General features: G+C 31.0%; 1 protein-coding gene across 3 annotated transcripts in view; it reads right to left on the reverse strand.

Moving 5' to 3' along the window:
- Nucleotides 1-11251, reverse strand: part of LOC110020156 (splicing factor U2af large subunit B-like) — a 35500-nt gene extending 24249 nt beyond the window's left edge. For 2 of the 3 annotated variants that reach the window (XM_020718160.1, XM_020718159.1), the window contains exons 1-4: nucleotides 11052-11251; nucleotides 8664-8887; nucleotides 468-581; nucleotides 22-89 (exon numbers count right to left, since the gene is read on the reverse strand). In XM_020718160.1, coding sequence (XP_020573819.1) covers nucleotides 22-89; nucleotides 468-581; nucleotides 8664-8887; nucleotides 11052-11162 — 517 coding nt within the window. In that variant the 5' untranslated portion in view covers nucleotides 11163-11251. Of the gene's footprint in view, nucleotides 1-21; nucleotides 92-467; nucleotides 582-8663; nucleotides 8888-11051 lie in introns of those variants that run through there. The other variant, XM_020718161.1, reaches the window with a different exon arrangement.
- Nucleotides 11252-17204: the final 5953 nt, after the last annotated feature.

Raw genomic sequence — 17204 nt, forward strand, 5'->3', positions numbered from 1 at the left:
TTAAACAGATGGGAAATCTACCTGGCATAGCAGCACCAGGTATCATAACAGGACCAGAAGGTGCCATGTCAAATCCGCTAAGGCGCTTACTACATAAGAGGAAAAAGCATAAATAAAATAAATTAGAAATAGCTCTGCAAAAGTTTCTTAGGAATCAGCAACAAAATTTGGGACATTAAAACAGTGTTCATCTTTTAAATCACACAACTCCATAAAATCAAAATAATGAATTTAGTTGTAAGTCTATTCACAGTAGAATTTTAAGCACATGTAAATACAATTCTTTATAAGCAGCTCAAAAGTTTCAACATGATAGAAAGAAAAAAAAAATAGCAGTAAAGTAAAAAAAAAAAATCTACTTTTTTGATATAATAAAATCCTTGAACAAGCTTATTTTGAAGCTAAATCAATTAAGTATTCTTTTCATTAAAAACTAATTGAATCAACAAAAACAGTAAGACATATACCTCTTTGACCTTGAGCGAGAACGAGACTTTGATCTATGATCAGATCGACCCTTTGACCGAGATCGAGATCTATGTCTACGGCGACCCTCTCTGTCTCTATCATAGTCCCTATGCCTGGAATGAATATTTCATTATGACTAAATCATTTTTATACAGAGAAACATGCATACATTAAGCAACAAAGTTCACCATTTATTTCAACAGAAAATCATAGCTAAAAACCCGAAATGCGCATAGAAAAAATGCAAGCAGCCTTCAAACTGGAAATAGCGATAACAGCAAAAGTGTTAGCTGAAAATATTTCATTTAGAAGATGCAATATGTTGTACAATCTGGAAACTATAGTTTAGCTAAGAACTAACAGCTTTAAAGTGTAAGAAAACTATATTCCAAGTGAAATATTTTAAATATCATTTTTAGATAAGACGCAAATTGCTGCAAATATGCAACATAAATATTCTCAGTGAAAATTTTGACAGCTGATGGTCTATAAATCAATTTTAGCTGATACATATTGGACATGATTATTGACAAAGAAAATACAAGTTTCTAGAAAATGAAAAAAAAATCTAACAACTTTAGCGTGCTACATGAAAAACAGTTTGTTGCATTACATTAGGCAATTGCAAAAAATGAAAAAAACACAAATACACTAGCTAAAAGGGCTAGCATATGGCTGATAAGGGAGCACGGCAAGCTCCAAAATGAATGAATACTATGATATACGTTAAAAGAAAAACTTGATTGAATTTTCACACTGGAAAAATTTATTTAATTTGATTATGGGATCCAACAACCAAAAAATAGATTGTATTACTGAAAAATCATTCAATCTTCAACTAATGTAAGCACTAGGAGGAAGTAGCTTGCTTCTTAATTAAGTTGTCCTGAGAAGAAGTTGCCATTAGAATAGCATGAAATAGCTCTATGAGCTAAGCATGTCCATAGAACATTTGCAATTCTCTCTAAAGAAAGCTCGACATAAATTGACTTACTTAAAAGATAAATATCATTCTAAGAGTTGTTGAGCCATCCTCATTAACTCAGTGTTGGAAATGTGGCTTCTATTATTTATCCTACATTTATGTAACCATTTAGCTGATTACAAGGATTATATCAATAAAAACATCTGAAATGGCAATAACAAAGGGTTTGAACCTCGTGAGGTAACATTATACGTTCAGGTCCGAAAAAAATGTCAAATTGGGTTTAGGGTTGGAGGAAGTTCAATATGGCTTCGCTTGACAGAGAAAATTTGTAATTTTATAGGATGAGGCGAATCATCTAATGGTGAGTAAAACATTCATGGAAAATGTTTAATGAAAAACCACCAAAGAATTTTTAATGATGAAAACTAGAAAGAGTTCAAACTTTATTAAAGGAATTTAAAGAGCATGCAAGTCGTTTTTCATCAGTATTTCATAAAAATTCAACAATAAAATAATTTTAAAATTATGAAATTTCGATTAAAATCAACAAATTAGTAGACTTGAATTTGGAGAAAAACTACTCTAACATATAACATTTTTTTCTCAGTGAAGGGTGAAGAATCCACTAGTGGGTGGAATTTCATCTTTATTTAAATGTGATTTAAAGTTGCCAGCTTTACTAGAAAATGCATCTAGGTTGAAGGTATCTAAAATCATGTCGGTGGACAAATTATTGCCAAGTCTTTTCAATCCTTTTGAATAACTGTATACATCACTGATAATTTACTTAATTGGATTTGAAAGTCCTTGACTCGTCTTAAAGCTAAAATCCTATGTTGATTTATCCATTCAAAGAAAATTACGATTAATGTTCATCTTCATAAATTAGGAAACTGTTAAGACAATAGGATTGCTTACTTTAAGTGTCTTCAAAAAGGCCATGTCACATAAATACATTCAGAATACTTTTTTTACTGAACAAAATCCTGATTTACTATCTTTTGATGATGAGGCATTGAACATACGGAAGATAACGATTCAATCTTTAAAGATTGAGACGAGGATCATGCCAATCAAAATATTAGTAAAGTATGATGTAGGCTGACAGCCCAAGTTGCAAGTTAAGTTGGAAATGAACAGTGATTTTTTTATAGTGATGCTAACCAAACATAAGTGTAAGCCGTGATGGCGGAGTATTATTAATGGCATATCCATAGTTGCTTTGTTAAGGGCCAACCGCCTGACTACAACTAAATCCTTCAATGTAGATTGGTTCAAAAAGACCTCGTTATTGGTAACTGAAAGATGTCCAATAAACATCCAACTAAGAATTTATAAGAATAAAATGTGGTGTGGTGTTTTATCACAGATGTGAAAAATATTCTTATTGATAGGCTTTGATTATATGATCAAAATGTGATCCTTGCAAACATAAAAAAGAATGGTGTTATAATTAAACTTGATCTACTGAGGCTAGTTGAGAAAGTCTCCAAGATTATTCAAAGGCAAAACATGGAAATCAACATAAGAGAAAATATACATTACAAATTATGACTCTGAAGGAATTTGTAAACGAGGAAAAAGAATCTAGAGCAATCAGATTCTTAATCACTAGACAAGCCACTATGGAGAGTGACAACCTACTCAAATCCACTGAAACTGCCAAGCTCTCAGGATATGACACTAAGGAACTCCTTGAAAAATTACCCCTAGTGCACGTCATTCGATATGCAATTCATATTGTTCTGAGTGAGGAATTCTCAAATCCCCCCTTGCTATAGAATAAGCCAGAAAAACTAATCTGAAATAATAGGTTGATGAACTTCTTTCAAAAGAATTTATACGTGAAAGTTTTGAATCAATGCATAGTGGTTGTCTTATTGAATATAAAAAATGATGGCTCATCAATAATCTCTATGAATAGTTGTTATAAACAAAAATTGTGAATAGGTGAGTATTAACGGCTTCTTGATTTGATGATATGTTTGATAAAGGCAAAATATTTTAAAAATCATTATTTATAAATTTGTTATTTTAAATAAAAGTTCGATAAAATAAAATATTTAAAATAGACAAAAATCTCCGCGTAGGCAAGCGATTTTGCCACATCAGCATGCAAAATTGCCCGGTGATGTAGTGATTTCACCACGTAAATCGCTTGTTGTGGTGGCAATTTTGTAAAAAAAAATTATAGTTGAGGAAAATTATATATTATTATTGTTATATTTAGAAAGCCACAGCACTTAGCCAATTTAGTTCCACCGGTAAAAGTACAAGATTCTTAACATTATGATCATGGGTTTGAGCCCCATGGTAGGTGTTTTTCAATGCAGAATTTTAACTTAATTATTCTTTTTAATTATTTAATTTAACAAATAATAAATATAATATAAAATTTATTAAATATTATAATCTCAATTTAAAAAAAATTAAATAAATTTTAAAAAATTAATATTATAATATTAAATAAAATAGCTTTAATTATATGAATAGTTAAAAAATATATTTAAACTTAATTAGCCTTTTTAATTATTTAATTTAACATATAAATTAAAATTTTAATTATATGAAATGATTATATATAACAACTAATTATAATTAATTATTCTTTTGAATTATTTAGTTTAACACATAAATTAAAATTTTAATTATATGAAATAATTATATATAACAAATAACTAAAATTAATTATTGTTTTAATTATTTCATATAATTAAAGTTACTTTATTTTATATTATAATACTAATTTTTTGAAATTTTTTTTAAAATTAAGATTATAATATTTAATAAAATTTATATGATTTTAATTTATTTGCTAAATTAAATAATTAAAAAAATTAATTAAGTTAAAGTTATGCATCCAAGAACATCTACCATCGGGCTTGAAGCATGACCACAACGTTAAGAATCTTGTACTCTACCACCTGAACTAAATAGTCTAATTGTTATGACTTCATAAATATAATAATAATAATAATAATATATACTTATCAGCAAAAATATTTTTATTTTTTTCACAAATTCGCCGCCTCAACGGACAATTTCCCTATTGACGTGGCCAAGAAAAATCAACATGTCAGCAGGCGATTTGCATGCTGGCGTGTCAAAATTGCATGCTGACATGGTAATTTTGTCTATTTTAAATATTTTATCTTTTGAGTGTTTATTTAAAATAATAAATTTATAAAAAATACTATTTTTAAAATGTTGCCTAGATATAATTTAGGGATCATTGTTCTTCTTAAATATTATTAAATAGTTGCCACTAAATTCGAATAAACCCTAAAGATGAAAGAAGGATAGTTTTTAAGACACGACCAAGTTTTCTATGGTTAAGCTTCCAGATTTTGCAAAAGCTTTTAAAATATTGTGTGATGCTTCGAGAGTAGGAATTGGTAATGTATTGAGTTCCAAAAATCATTTCATTGCTTAGTTCAATAACCAATGATGTTAAACAAAATCACTCCACCTGTTGAAATGCAAACCTTAATATTAGCATCATTACATTATAACCACCAAACACTGCAATATTTGCAAGACAAAAATTGTAAATGTGCCTTTAGTTTTAAATATTATCTAGTGTCAAGAACAGAGCTACTTAAGCACTAAGTAGAACATTTATCCTACTTAGTATTGTGAAGATGAAAGTGACAAGGTTTAAGAATATAAAAGATAAGTATCTAGCATGTGTCGGCTTTCATCTAATCCATCTCAATCAAAAAACAATTAAATTTTATTGACTTAGATTTTACAAATTACTCTTAAAAGGTTTAAAATTACGCATTCATCATTCTAAGATTAATATGGGGCAATTACATGATGTTCATTAATTAATTTTTGAGGTCTTTATTAGGCTATTGTTGGGTAAGGAAAATATTATATTGACCTTTTTTTAAAAAATATCTCACTAGATAGTAAGTCAATACCAGATTTATTAAATTAAAAAAAGTTGTAAAGCAAACCCCAAACTTGTAAACTCCCCTACATGTGCCTAATGCATCGTGGTAAGGCTCGACATGGATTTAATGTTAGAATTACCCATGATTGTCTACGGATTTAATTCCACACTGATGGTAGTCAATGGGTTTTCAATAGCACATTTCATTTCATGTTCTATGAATTTTAGGGTCTGTTTGGGGCAGCTGTAGCTTATCCAGTTTCTGCTGATAAGCAGCTGATCCTGATAATCTACTGATGAGCGGCTGATCCGAATAAGTTGGTTGGTTGTTTGGTTAGCGCGTTTGAAACAGATTATTCTGGATAAATGACCACTCTGCCCCTGTTCTGGATAAATTATTTAGCTGTTTGTTTTGTGTGTTTTGTAAACAGCTTATTCGTAGATTTTTTTAGTTGAATGAATAATCTGTCACGCAGAATTTTGATGTACCTGTAATTTCTCAGCCCACCAATCATCTGGCGCATCCATTGTGCGCTTAACTGGATCCCAACCTATTCCCGTTGATCATTTTTTTCAAACCTTTTCAGATCTTTCTATATTTTCCAATCCTTCTTTAACTGATCTCACTTGTTCTTCAATTTCATACGATCATAATCTCTTCCGGTCACTTCCTTGAATTTAACCATAAGATAAGTAGTTTTTGCCACCCTTCTTTGTTAAAATAAGTAGTGAGTCTATTTCCCACATCAACCTCCCTCGGACATATATCACAAAATATAATAGTTACCTCTCTATCCCACATGGTCGATAATACAGCCTCTTTAGCTTTATTCATTGAGTTCTGTCAGATTAACGGATAAGCACAAACAATTTCTTGTCATAGCAAAAAATATTGCTACTACAAAATCCATAGCAATTGACAAATAATAATGAAACAATTTGCATGAAGAACCATTTACAAATTGATCGAAATTGTTACAGTTTTCAAAAAGAAAACTTTTTCTCGCATACATATTAAACAACTGATATTTTTTTTTCTTTCTTTCCGATGGTTCCTTTATGTACTCATTGAAGGGTTGAATAAAAGAATCTAAGCAGAAGATGTTCTCCGCATATCTCATTCTTGCCATGTATCCATGGCTTTGAGTTCATCATATAGGCAAGGTAACTTAAGTTTTACACCTATCCAATATGCTTGTAATTGTGCCCATTCAAAATTAAATTTTGTATATATTTGGCATTTTTTTCTAAAATGATAAAAATGAGTAATCATCCTGGAGTAGATCATCCCCATCCCAAGATGACATACAACGGTTAACAGTAAAATAAAAGATCATAAAAGCTTCCTCCATGCAATATCTAAAATTGATACATATGTTTGTAAGCAATGCAATGCCCAAGTCCTGCTCAGCTAGCAGTTGGTATGAAGGAAGAATAATATAAATTGCACTTCTTATAAAACTATTGTAAGTTTTGTAAAACAAATTTTTATGTGACACCCTAAACATTCTCATGGCCACAATCATACCGCAGAATGAGCAAAAACACCCAATTTGGATCCACTAATTTTACACCTCAGGTGTTTAGATCCATCATCAGATACATCAAATATCTCACCCGAAATGACCAAAAAAATCCTCTAAACAAAATGTCATACCGCTGCAAAAGATTTTCACTGATGAAAGATGAAACCGCTTCCCACAGCAAAAAATCCAAATAAACATATCAAACCAGAACGAGTGCAAACGACGAACATGGAAGACGAGACATTCTGTAGAGCGAAAAGCCGAAGAAGAAGATGGCAAAGGAGTCAAATGTCGAAGAACCAGAGGGAAAACGAGCCGGATCCGTAGGGGAGGAGCGCTTAGGGCATGAGTATTGTGAAGGATTCTCCACTGAAGGTGTTTGAGGGCAGGGTCACGGGAGCGAATGAAGGTCACAGGAGCGAATGAGGGTCAAGAGCAGATACGTAAAAATTATTTCGCAAAACGCGGACCACGGGGGTGTTTTCATAAAATTGAAAACTGAGTTTTGGATAATCTGACAATAAGTGCTAATCAAACGGAACGGCGGTGTTTTCAAAACGCCGCCCGCACTTTTAAGCTGCCCCAAACGGGTCCTTAATATCTTCAGCATTGGGCAAACAAGGTCAGGGGCTTAGTGGTAATAACAAATGAAGTCGATGGGAGTGGCGAACGAGAAAATGGGGTCATAGAGGTTATTGGCATTAACACTGTGAGTGGTGTTGGCACTGATGATCACTGAATGAACATGAGACACCATGGAAAGTTCCACGGCATTGACAACTTCAAGATAAGTGTTGGCATCTAAGCTAGCCTCAACAACTTTGAGGGCAAGATCAACAATTCAGCATGACACATGCACAAGAATAAGGCTTCACAAGAGTACGATGTATTATTAATTCACCTAATTTAAAGCAAATTCGGAATACACCAAAAAATGACCTATTTGAGAGCTTCAATTTTCCACCAAAAAAAATAAATAAATGAATGAACTTAACATTAGTCTCAACCAAAAACTTAAAACATGTTAAACTCTTGTATTTCAAATGAAATACACTCAAAATACTCTCAATCAAACAACCTTTTAATAACACTAGGAAAAAATCTCAATATGACTAAGAATAAAGAAAGGGTAACTAGGAATAGCTCATATGGGAGGGAAGACTCGAAAAAATAAAAGCCGTTACATGAATTGCATAAAAGAAGAAAAGTAAGGATAAGAAGAAAAAGAAGATTTGGTCAAGCTAACAAAATCATCAAATAATACCATCCTTGCCACTTCAAAAAGAAAAGAGTCCTCAAAGTGTCAGAACCAATCTGAAAGAAAGAGAGAATCGAAACTACAACAAGTTTTGCTAATCTGGCACAAACTCAAACTCGCTACAAAACATCAAACATATGGTACTAAAATATGAAAAATACATGCAAGCTAAGTAATCAATTTTAAGGAAACATCAAAACCTCATTCATTGATCCAAACAAACACTTTCATAAGCCCATCCACCAGATAACCATTTCTAAATTACAATCAATGAAAAAATTTCAATAAAGCCGGTGCCATTTGATGGTTTATAAATATTACCCCACTTTGATGAAAAAAATCACCAGTTGATGCTACCTAAAAGTCCCTAATCTCTACGTTTGTATCAAAAATGTTATTATCGCATAAAAACCAATAACCAATAAGGAAAATTGTGATGCTTCAACACTAAATTTTAAATTGTACAATCTATATTGTCCAAAAGTAAAGAGCATCTAAATCGATCAGCAAGAAAATCAAAATTGCATGCTTGAAATAGTTGTGAAATAATATATAATAGCACACATGCAAGATAAGCATACATACCTATCATAGTCTCTATCACGAACACGATGGCGATCACGATCATCTGATCTTCCACGGGCAGGCTCTCTCCTTTCACTTCTATCCCTGTCTCTATCCCTGAGGTGGCTTTCCCTATCACGATCCCTACCCCAATCTCGATCTCTATCCCTATGCCGCTCTCTATCCTTCTCCCTTTCCCTGTCTCTGCTCTTTGAAGAATCTCTTTCATGATCTTGAGAATCATGCTGCAATTACACAAACATATCCAAATGAGAATTAAAAAAATATAAAATAAATTTATAAATAATCTTTGCATTCACTATTCCACATCAATAATAAACATTGTTCTAATTAAGAGTTGGCATGATTCATAAATCACCAAAATTCCACCTGGTAACATTAAGTGTTGCCATGGGTAGAATCTATAAAAAGTTTTCTATTTTAGAAATTGTTATGTCACCATCATCAACATGAATGAAATTGATTGTCATGATTATTATTTGAATTCAAGAAGACATTTGCTCCACTTTTCATTAAGGCTATGATGTAAGGAATAAAGTTCTAATTATTTTATAACCATGGATCACTTAAATTAAGGGGGTAGTCAATTATACAACCAATTATAAATATTTTGAACGTTTCCATTCCCTCCAAGAAATTATGTAATATTATGTATTTTATTGCTTAATATGGAGTTATATAAAAAAATATCATGTTGAATAGAAACCATCGAATGTGTTACTTGCATGTAATGTAAAAAATAGTGTGATTGTTCTTTCCATCATGAAAACTTTAAAACTTCCATCAAAATTGTCTTCAAAATAATTCACATTGTTCTTCTTTATAGTGTCCATCAACTTCTCTATTATTTTTTTTTTTTTTATATTGTCATATGTAACCCAATTTTCATCTCCATTATTTGATACCACAGCTTAAATCTTAACATCTATTACATGTGAGGTAAAGTCCGGTAAATTCTACTTCATATGATATTAGTTGTGTTTCTAATTTCTCTTCATGGCAAGTTGTGATTCATCAATTTTCCGAGTTCTTTGTTATCAACATTGCAAAAAGTTAAGGACTTGAAGTGTTTAGAATTGATTATTTAATAAGTGCAAATCCTTCTTGAAATTTTGTTTGGAATGAATAAAAAAAAATTATTGTGTTAAAGATGGTTATCCAAATATTCTTAGCTAGTTTATAACTACTTTTCTTACTTGCTTTTGCTTCCTTGGTAGTTGTGTGTTCTTTCTTCCACTATTATTTTTCGATTTAACATGCAAATAATACTATATCAACCTATCACAAGCATTTAAAATTCCAAGGATAGGGTTCCTTGAAGAGTAATAAAAAATAATACAAAACAAGAAACCTGCCATAAAAATCTAACTTTTGCAAAAATCTTATCTTCAATAATCAATATGAAGAGATTTTTTAGAAGCCTTATAATTGGCTCCATTGTCATGTATGGAATTGGTCATCAAATTAGAAACATGGAAAAACTCAAAAAACAATCCATTTATAAGAAAATAAAATCATCGGCGCTAAATGACAATTTTTCTATTTTAAAAATTGATATATTGCCACCATGATCATAGAAGATATGTATTGCTATCATGATTATCTTGAAAAAAAATTCAAGCTTCAATGTCATCATTCAAATAAATAAATATTATTTCAGTTAGAGAAAAAACATGCTAGCAACAAATTCAAATAAGAGAGGAAAAATGAAGGAAGATATTAATTGTCATAAAAATAATTGTTGGGATTCACTCTATGTCTAATTAGGGGAGGACAAGTTTTTAAGTAATAAAACATGTAGGGGCATCGACTACACTTATCATTAAGACTCCAATGTAATGAATGAAATTTTAGATGATATATAATCACTAGTCCCTTCAATCAACCAATGAATGAAATTTTGGAGCTTTTTACTCCATAAAATTATGTAATAATGTTTATTTAATCTAATAAGTGAGCTGTCTTAAAATATCATGTCAGTTCGAAGTTAAGTGTCGCTTGTATAAAATGAAAGATAAGCTCTTTGGCTTCCTCCTATGAAGGTACTTCGATGAATTCCCTATAAAATATTATTTAGTTCTATTTAGAGACCCTTGTTATCTTTATGTTGTCATGGAAGGCTCACCCTCCATGACTCCATCAACGTTAAATATGGGTACAATTTTTATCGTCCAAAATCCTTCGTTTCCTTCCCCCAGCTCCCAATCAGTGGAAGAAAACCCCTAAGGAACAAACTAAAAGAGACGATCTACAGAACTACCAAAAATTGTATCTAAGAAAGTCACATCTAAAACCCCTAAGGAACAAGTTTTGCAGTATTCATTGATCTTAAGAAAGTCTACGATCATAAGGACGCTTTAAAGTTAGATAGGGATCGGAGAAATTGACCTGATGGCTTCCGCGGTCGTCAAAGCCACTGCTTCGCGTTGGCGGGGAGGGGACACCATAGTCCTGGTAGCCGCCGCCGTTACCTTCATATCGCCCCTCGAAGTCCGCCATGAAAGATCTCTTCTACCCTTGTGGCACCGCTCCTTCGTTTGCTTATAATCGAGTCTAGGGCAAGTTCTTGCGGCATTAATAAGAAGGAAGATTAAAATAGATACCACTCACTCGCTATGTATTTACACATCTGACCCTTAAATTGTAAATTTTGTATATATTTACAATTTTATAATGAAAAATTATATTTAATTTTTTTAAATTTAAAATAGCAATATTTTTATATGATATAAAAAAATTTAAATGATAAAAATATAAAAGATAAATTTTAAATATTAGAACTGTATATATATAGAAATTGGGTGATATGTATTTAAATGCGCGAAGAGTTTACTAATTGAAGCAGTCGTTTTAATGACAAAATTTTAATGTATTGGTTTTTTCTTTAGGAAAATTAACATGAATATCATATAATCTAAACACACACATAGTCATTCCTAATATTAATTTAAGCAAACATCCAACATAGTTCATGCTACATAAGAGAAACATCTAGAGGTATCTATGAATTACGCTTAAGCTTTATTCAAATAATATTTTAACCTTGTATGAACCATGTTGAATATGGTTCAATCATGATCTAAGCATTGTTTGATTATACTGTGAAAAATGATTCGAAAAAAGTTCAAACATGACTTATAATATATCAAATTATAACGTTTAATGAAGGAGTGCTTAATTAGAATCTCATGTCATTGAAATTTGTTCGAATAAAAGTCAAATAATTTTCAAGCAATATTTATTCTATATTTGAACTGCGCTCAAAACTATGTTGATCCATATTTGAACATTGTTCTTATAAGATTTGAACAAACATATATTAAATAAAATTTAAGTATAATTCAAATATGATTTGAGCATGTTTTAAATAATAAGCTAACATTGAAAGATATAAATTTGAGCATGGTATGAATATAGATCAAACAATATTTTAATAATAATCAAATAGTATTTAAATATGGATTATAACACAACATCAAATTATTCACAACACAACAATTGCAATACAATAAATCATAAGAGATTTAATATATTAGCACAATTGTTAAAACATAATAATTACAATATTGTAGATACTAGATCCATAAAAATTTAAGTTAAATATTGTATATTCTTATTACCATTTATCGTTGAACGTATTTATTGCTCAATATTCTTATGTATAACTAAAAGGGATAAATTGGCACCCCTTTCCTTTCAGCTTATTTACTTATACATATTTCTTCTTCAACTCCTCTATTTCATGCCTATATTTAGCATAATCATTAAAACAAAATAATTACAATTTTGTAGATAATAGATCCATAAAAATTTAAGTTAAACATTGTATATTCTTATTGCCACTTTTCGTTGAACATATTAATTGCTCAATATTTTTATGTATAACTAAAAGGTAGAAATTGACACCCCTTTCCTTTTTAGCTTCTTTACTTATACATATATCTTCTTCAACTCCTCCATTTCATACATATATTAGCGCAATCGTTAAAACATAATAATTACAATATTGTAGATAATAGATCCATAAAATTTTAAGTTAAACACTGGATATTCTTATTGGCACTTTTTGTTGAACATATTAATTACTCAATATTCTTATGTATAACTAAAATGGATAAATTGACACCCCTTACCTTTTTAGCTTCTTTACTTATACATATATATTCTTCAAGTCCTCTATTTCGTACCTATATTAGCACAATCGTTTAAAAAAATAATTAAAATATTGTATATAATAGATCCAAAAAAAATTAAGTTAAACACTATACATTTTTATTGCCACTTTTCGTTGAACATATTAATTGCTCAATATTCTTCTGTATAACTAAAAGGGATAAATTGACATTGCTTTCCTTTTTAGCTTCTTTACTTATATATATATCTTCTTCAATTCCTCCATTTCATACATATATTAGTACAATCGTTAAAACATAATAATTACAATATTATAAATAATAGATACATAAAAATTTAAGTTTTAACACTGTATATTCTTATTGCCACATTTCGTTGAACATATTAATTGCTAAATATTCTTATGTATAACTAAAAGGGATAAATTGACACCCCTTTCCTTTTTAGCTTCTTTACTTATACATTATCTTTTTCAACTCCTCCATTTCATACCATGCAGCATATCTCTTACTTTATACGCTTTATCTCTACATTCTAATAAGTTAAAGAGTGGGCCAATAGTGGACACATCACTCTGCATCCTTGTTTGTTCTTCTGTATATATAAGGCTCCAAACAAGAATGGTTAAAGTATATAATTTAAGTTGTATCATTATTTGATTATTCTTTAACCTAATTCGGTTACTCGTTCACTCTTGAACAATGATAAAATACTAATTTATCCCTTAATATGGTGGAATGAACTTATTGTGTTTCCATTACCTTGCAAAGTCATTTATAAAAAAATGGGTTGTTTACTCTATTAATAGCTCAATATGGGATGGGATAAGCAATAGTATGCATAATAGACTCCTTGATGTACTTCTCATTAGTTGTATGCACTAACATAGCATGAAAAATCACAAAGAAAAAAAAAGCCTCTGAAATAAATTTGGAAAATTGCAAACTAGTGCTGGAAAAAAATACTCATATCTTTATTCACAATCAATATCAAAGAATTCTTTTGCATAAAAACTTTGTTGTTCTTTTGTCTAAAAATTTAAGATGCTTTATCCCCAAAAAACTAAAATCAACATTTTCTCAACTCTAGTGCACTTTAAAGTCATTGTCTTGATGAAGAATGTTCAACACTAAACATTATAACTAGATATGCATTAGCATTGAATTATTGGGCTCATGAACTCACACTATTCCTTTTCCATCTCATTAGTATTTTCTTTCATGCTTTCCTATCCTGTGGGTATAAAAAATGCATCTTCATCTTTACCAATATAAAACATGCATGTTAAGATAATATTGGCTTTCTCATGATTAAGAAGATATCAACAACAAAAAAGCTTGAACTTTCACACATCATCTATGTAAATACACTTAAAAAAAACTTCTATTGCATTGATATATTTAAGTTTTTGTCCACACCAAAGTAATTATCTAGCAAACTTAGTTCCAATCATTTGTTGTAACTCACTGTCAAATGCAATTTATTAAATTTAGCACAATAATCAAAATTAACTCTGTGATTCAAAATTTCGTGCTATTTCCTCTAATATTGAACATGATATTGTAATTCTAATTCTTAATATTATCAATCATAAGCAATAATAATTAATAAACATGGCACAAAAAAATTACATTTTAAAAAATTTAAATAATTGATTAAAAAGAAATCCGTCAATATTTAAAGCAAGGTCATTAGTCTTAAATTGTCTAATGAATTTTTTCACAACACAATAACTCTATATACAACTTGAAGACTATACATCTCAACCAGTATAATCAAATCATAATCATACACCTCAAATAAGGGTCTTTTTGGGGCAGCTCTTATTAAAAAGCTGTTATGCAATAGCTGTAGCAGGAAGCTGCTGCGGATGAGCTGACTGTATGTTTATTTTTGCAGTTTTAAAGTTATTGTGTTGCAACTGTTTTATGAACAAATGATCTTTTAGCCCTTATACTATGGTATTGTTTATAACAAAACAAATCGTGCTAGCACATTCCATACTTGAAAACAAATGTCCAGCTGGAATATTACAAAATAAAAAAAGACACCTCACAAAATAGTGAGTAGCATGACAATCAAAATAAATAAAAAATTAAAATAACAAATAACAATATGATAATAATATTTTTAAAATATAGTTTGTTAATGTCACGAGATAATCCATCATCCAACAAAACTCTCCACACCCATCTATAAAAGTCATAGTTCTTTGTTATTTTCTTTGGACACCGGTAAAACTGTCTCCTATAATTACGTGATCATCGCGGAGGAAGCAGAGAACATTATAGTCCACTGTAGTAGTACGATGCTCTAGAAGTATCGAAAGTCATTGAGGTTATTTTTTCTTTGAAAGTTTAAAACCACAATGCGTAAGCCCTTAGATGCAATATTAGTAATAAAGAATATTAGAAGTAATCAATTTAAGTTTTATGAAACGGTGAGGTCTCAGAAAACATACTATAAACCGACGAATATGCTACTGCAATAAGACAACGAACCTTATTTAAAAAAAGAATTCTTAATTTCATTTAAACGACATAATACCCAACTTTCACATTTTCCACATATTCATATCACAAAAATCCATCCAGAAGAACCTCAAAAGCCATAACACTAAAAAAAAGAAGAGAAACTTGGTTGTTTTCAACGTGATTTCACATGTATCAAGAACTAATAGCAATATATATCAGTAAGAAGAACCCATAAGGTCGAATATCTCATCATAAACCCCCAAAACAAAAGATAAAATATGTAATAAAAATTTACATTACAGATTATACGCACGATTGACTCATAGGCCATCTAAGTGTGAAGAAACACACACAAAAGAACTGAAAATAACATTGAGATTAAAAAAGTCCATCATTACATAAATGATTAATACAATAAACAATAAACATTTGCATAACAAATTACAAATAAAGTAACACAAAAAAAAACACAACCACTCCATTTAACCACCAACAATGGCATCTGTAACTTACTTCCTCAACTCTTTCATTTCCCTTGCATCTTCCCCATCCTAAGTGCAAGTCTCAAGAAAATCACTTCAGCCTGTGATAAAGATTATCATATGTGATATTCATATACTTCAACAAGGACATGTGAATGATCTTCATCAGCCCTATTGAAGTTCATATCGCTACAAAGGATGCTACCGAATATAGTTGTGTAAAGCTTTTGCGACAACCACAATCTACACTTGATTAGAAAACATATATACCAACATATCCCACAATATGCCCCATTTTTTTCTTTGAAACTCTAAGTGTTCTTTCAATGATATCACGTAAGGATGAGTGTTTCTTGGTAAACATCTCTTTCCTACCCCAAGCGATAAATAAATTTGTTGGCCTATTTCCTAACTCCACTTCTTTAAGACAGAGATCACAAAATATTATTTTAACATCTTTATCCCACATGCAGACAAACCAGTTTCTTGTACCTTTATTATTATGATACTGACATGAAAAATAACCAAGCAACAAAAATGTATAGTAGAGGAAAAATAAAGTGTCATTTAACATATCATAACTAAAAAAGCCAACTAAAAGGAAACATCACAACAAACCACGAACACCCACACTACCACTAACAACACCACCCCCAACATCAACACACACCACCAAAAACACCAGTGTCATGCACTGAAAAACCAACCCCAACATCTACACACACCATCAACTGCACCACCGACGTGACATTGAAGAACCTCCTCCAACATCTACACATACCATCAACAACACTACCGCCGTGACAATGAAGGACGACCCCCAATTTCTACACACACCATCAACAACACCACCACTATGACACTGAAGAACCACCGCCAACATCCACATACATCACTACGATGACAGTGAAGAACCACCCCTAGCATCTACACACACCACCAAGAGCACCACCACCATGATACTTACGAATCAACCCAACATCTACACACACCACCAAGTGTACCACCGTCATGACACTGAAAACCCACACCTAACATCTACACACACAACCAACAACACCATCATCATGACACTGAAGAACCGCCCCTAACATCTATACACACCACTAAGAACACCACCAGTAGTACCACGAGCACCCACATCAGCACTAATTGCACCATCCCCAACATCAACACACCACCAACAACACCACCCTAACATCAACACACCACCATGGTGCAACATCACCACCAACATAACATATCATTCCTCCAACAAAGAGGGCAAACCACCAACAAATCAAACACCCTCTTTCATCCATCTTTCAAATTCTCAATCAAATATCAAAGGTCATGATAAAACCCCAAACCAAATTTTTCATTTTTATCAAATTCACGTCCGATGATCGTTGCATGCATAAATGCATCAAATTCATAGTTCAAAAAGTCACATACGGGAATTGATTTGTAAA

The sequence above is a fragment of the Phalaenopsis equestris genome, unplaced genomic scaffold, assembly GCF_001263595.1.
Source record: "Phalaenopsis equestris unplaced genomic scaffold, ASM126359v1 Scaffold000094, whole genome shotgun sequence".
Lineage (NCBI taxonomy): Eukaryota > Viridiplantae > Streptophyta > Magnoliopsida > Asparagales > Orchidaceae > Phalaenopsis > Phalaenopsis equestris.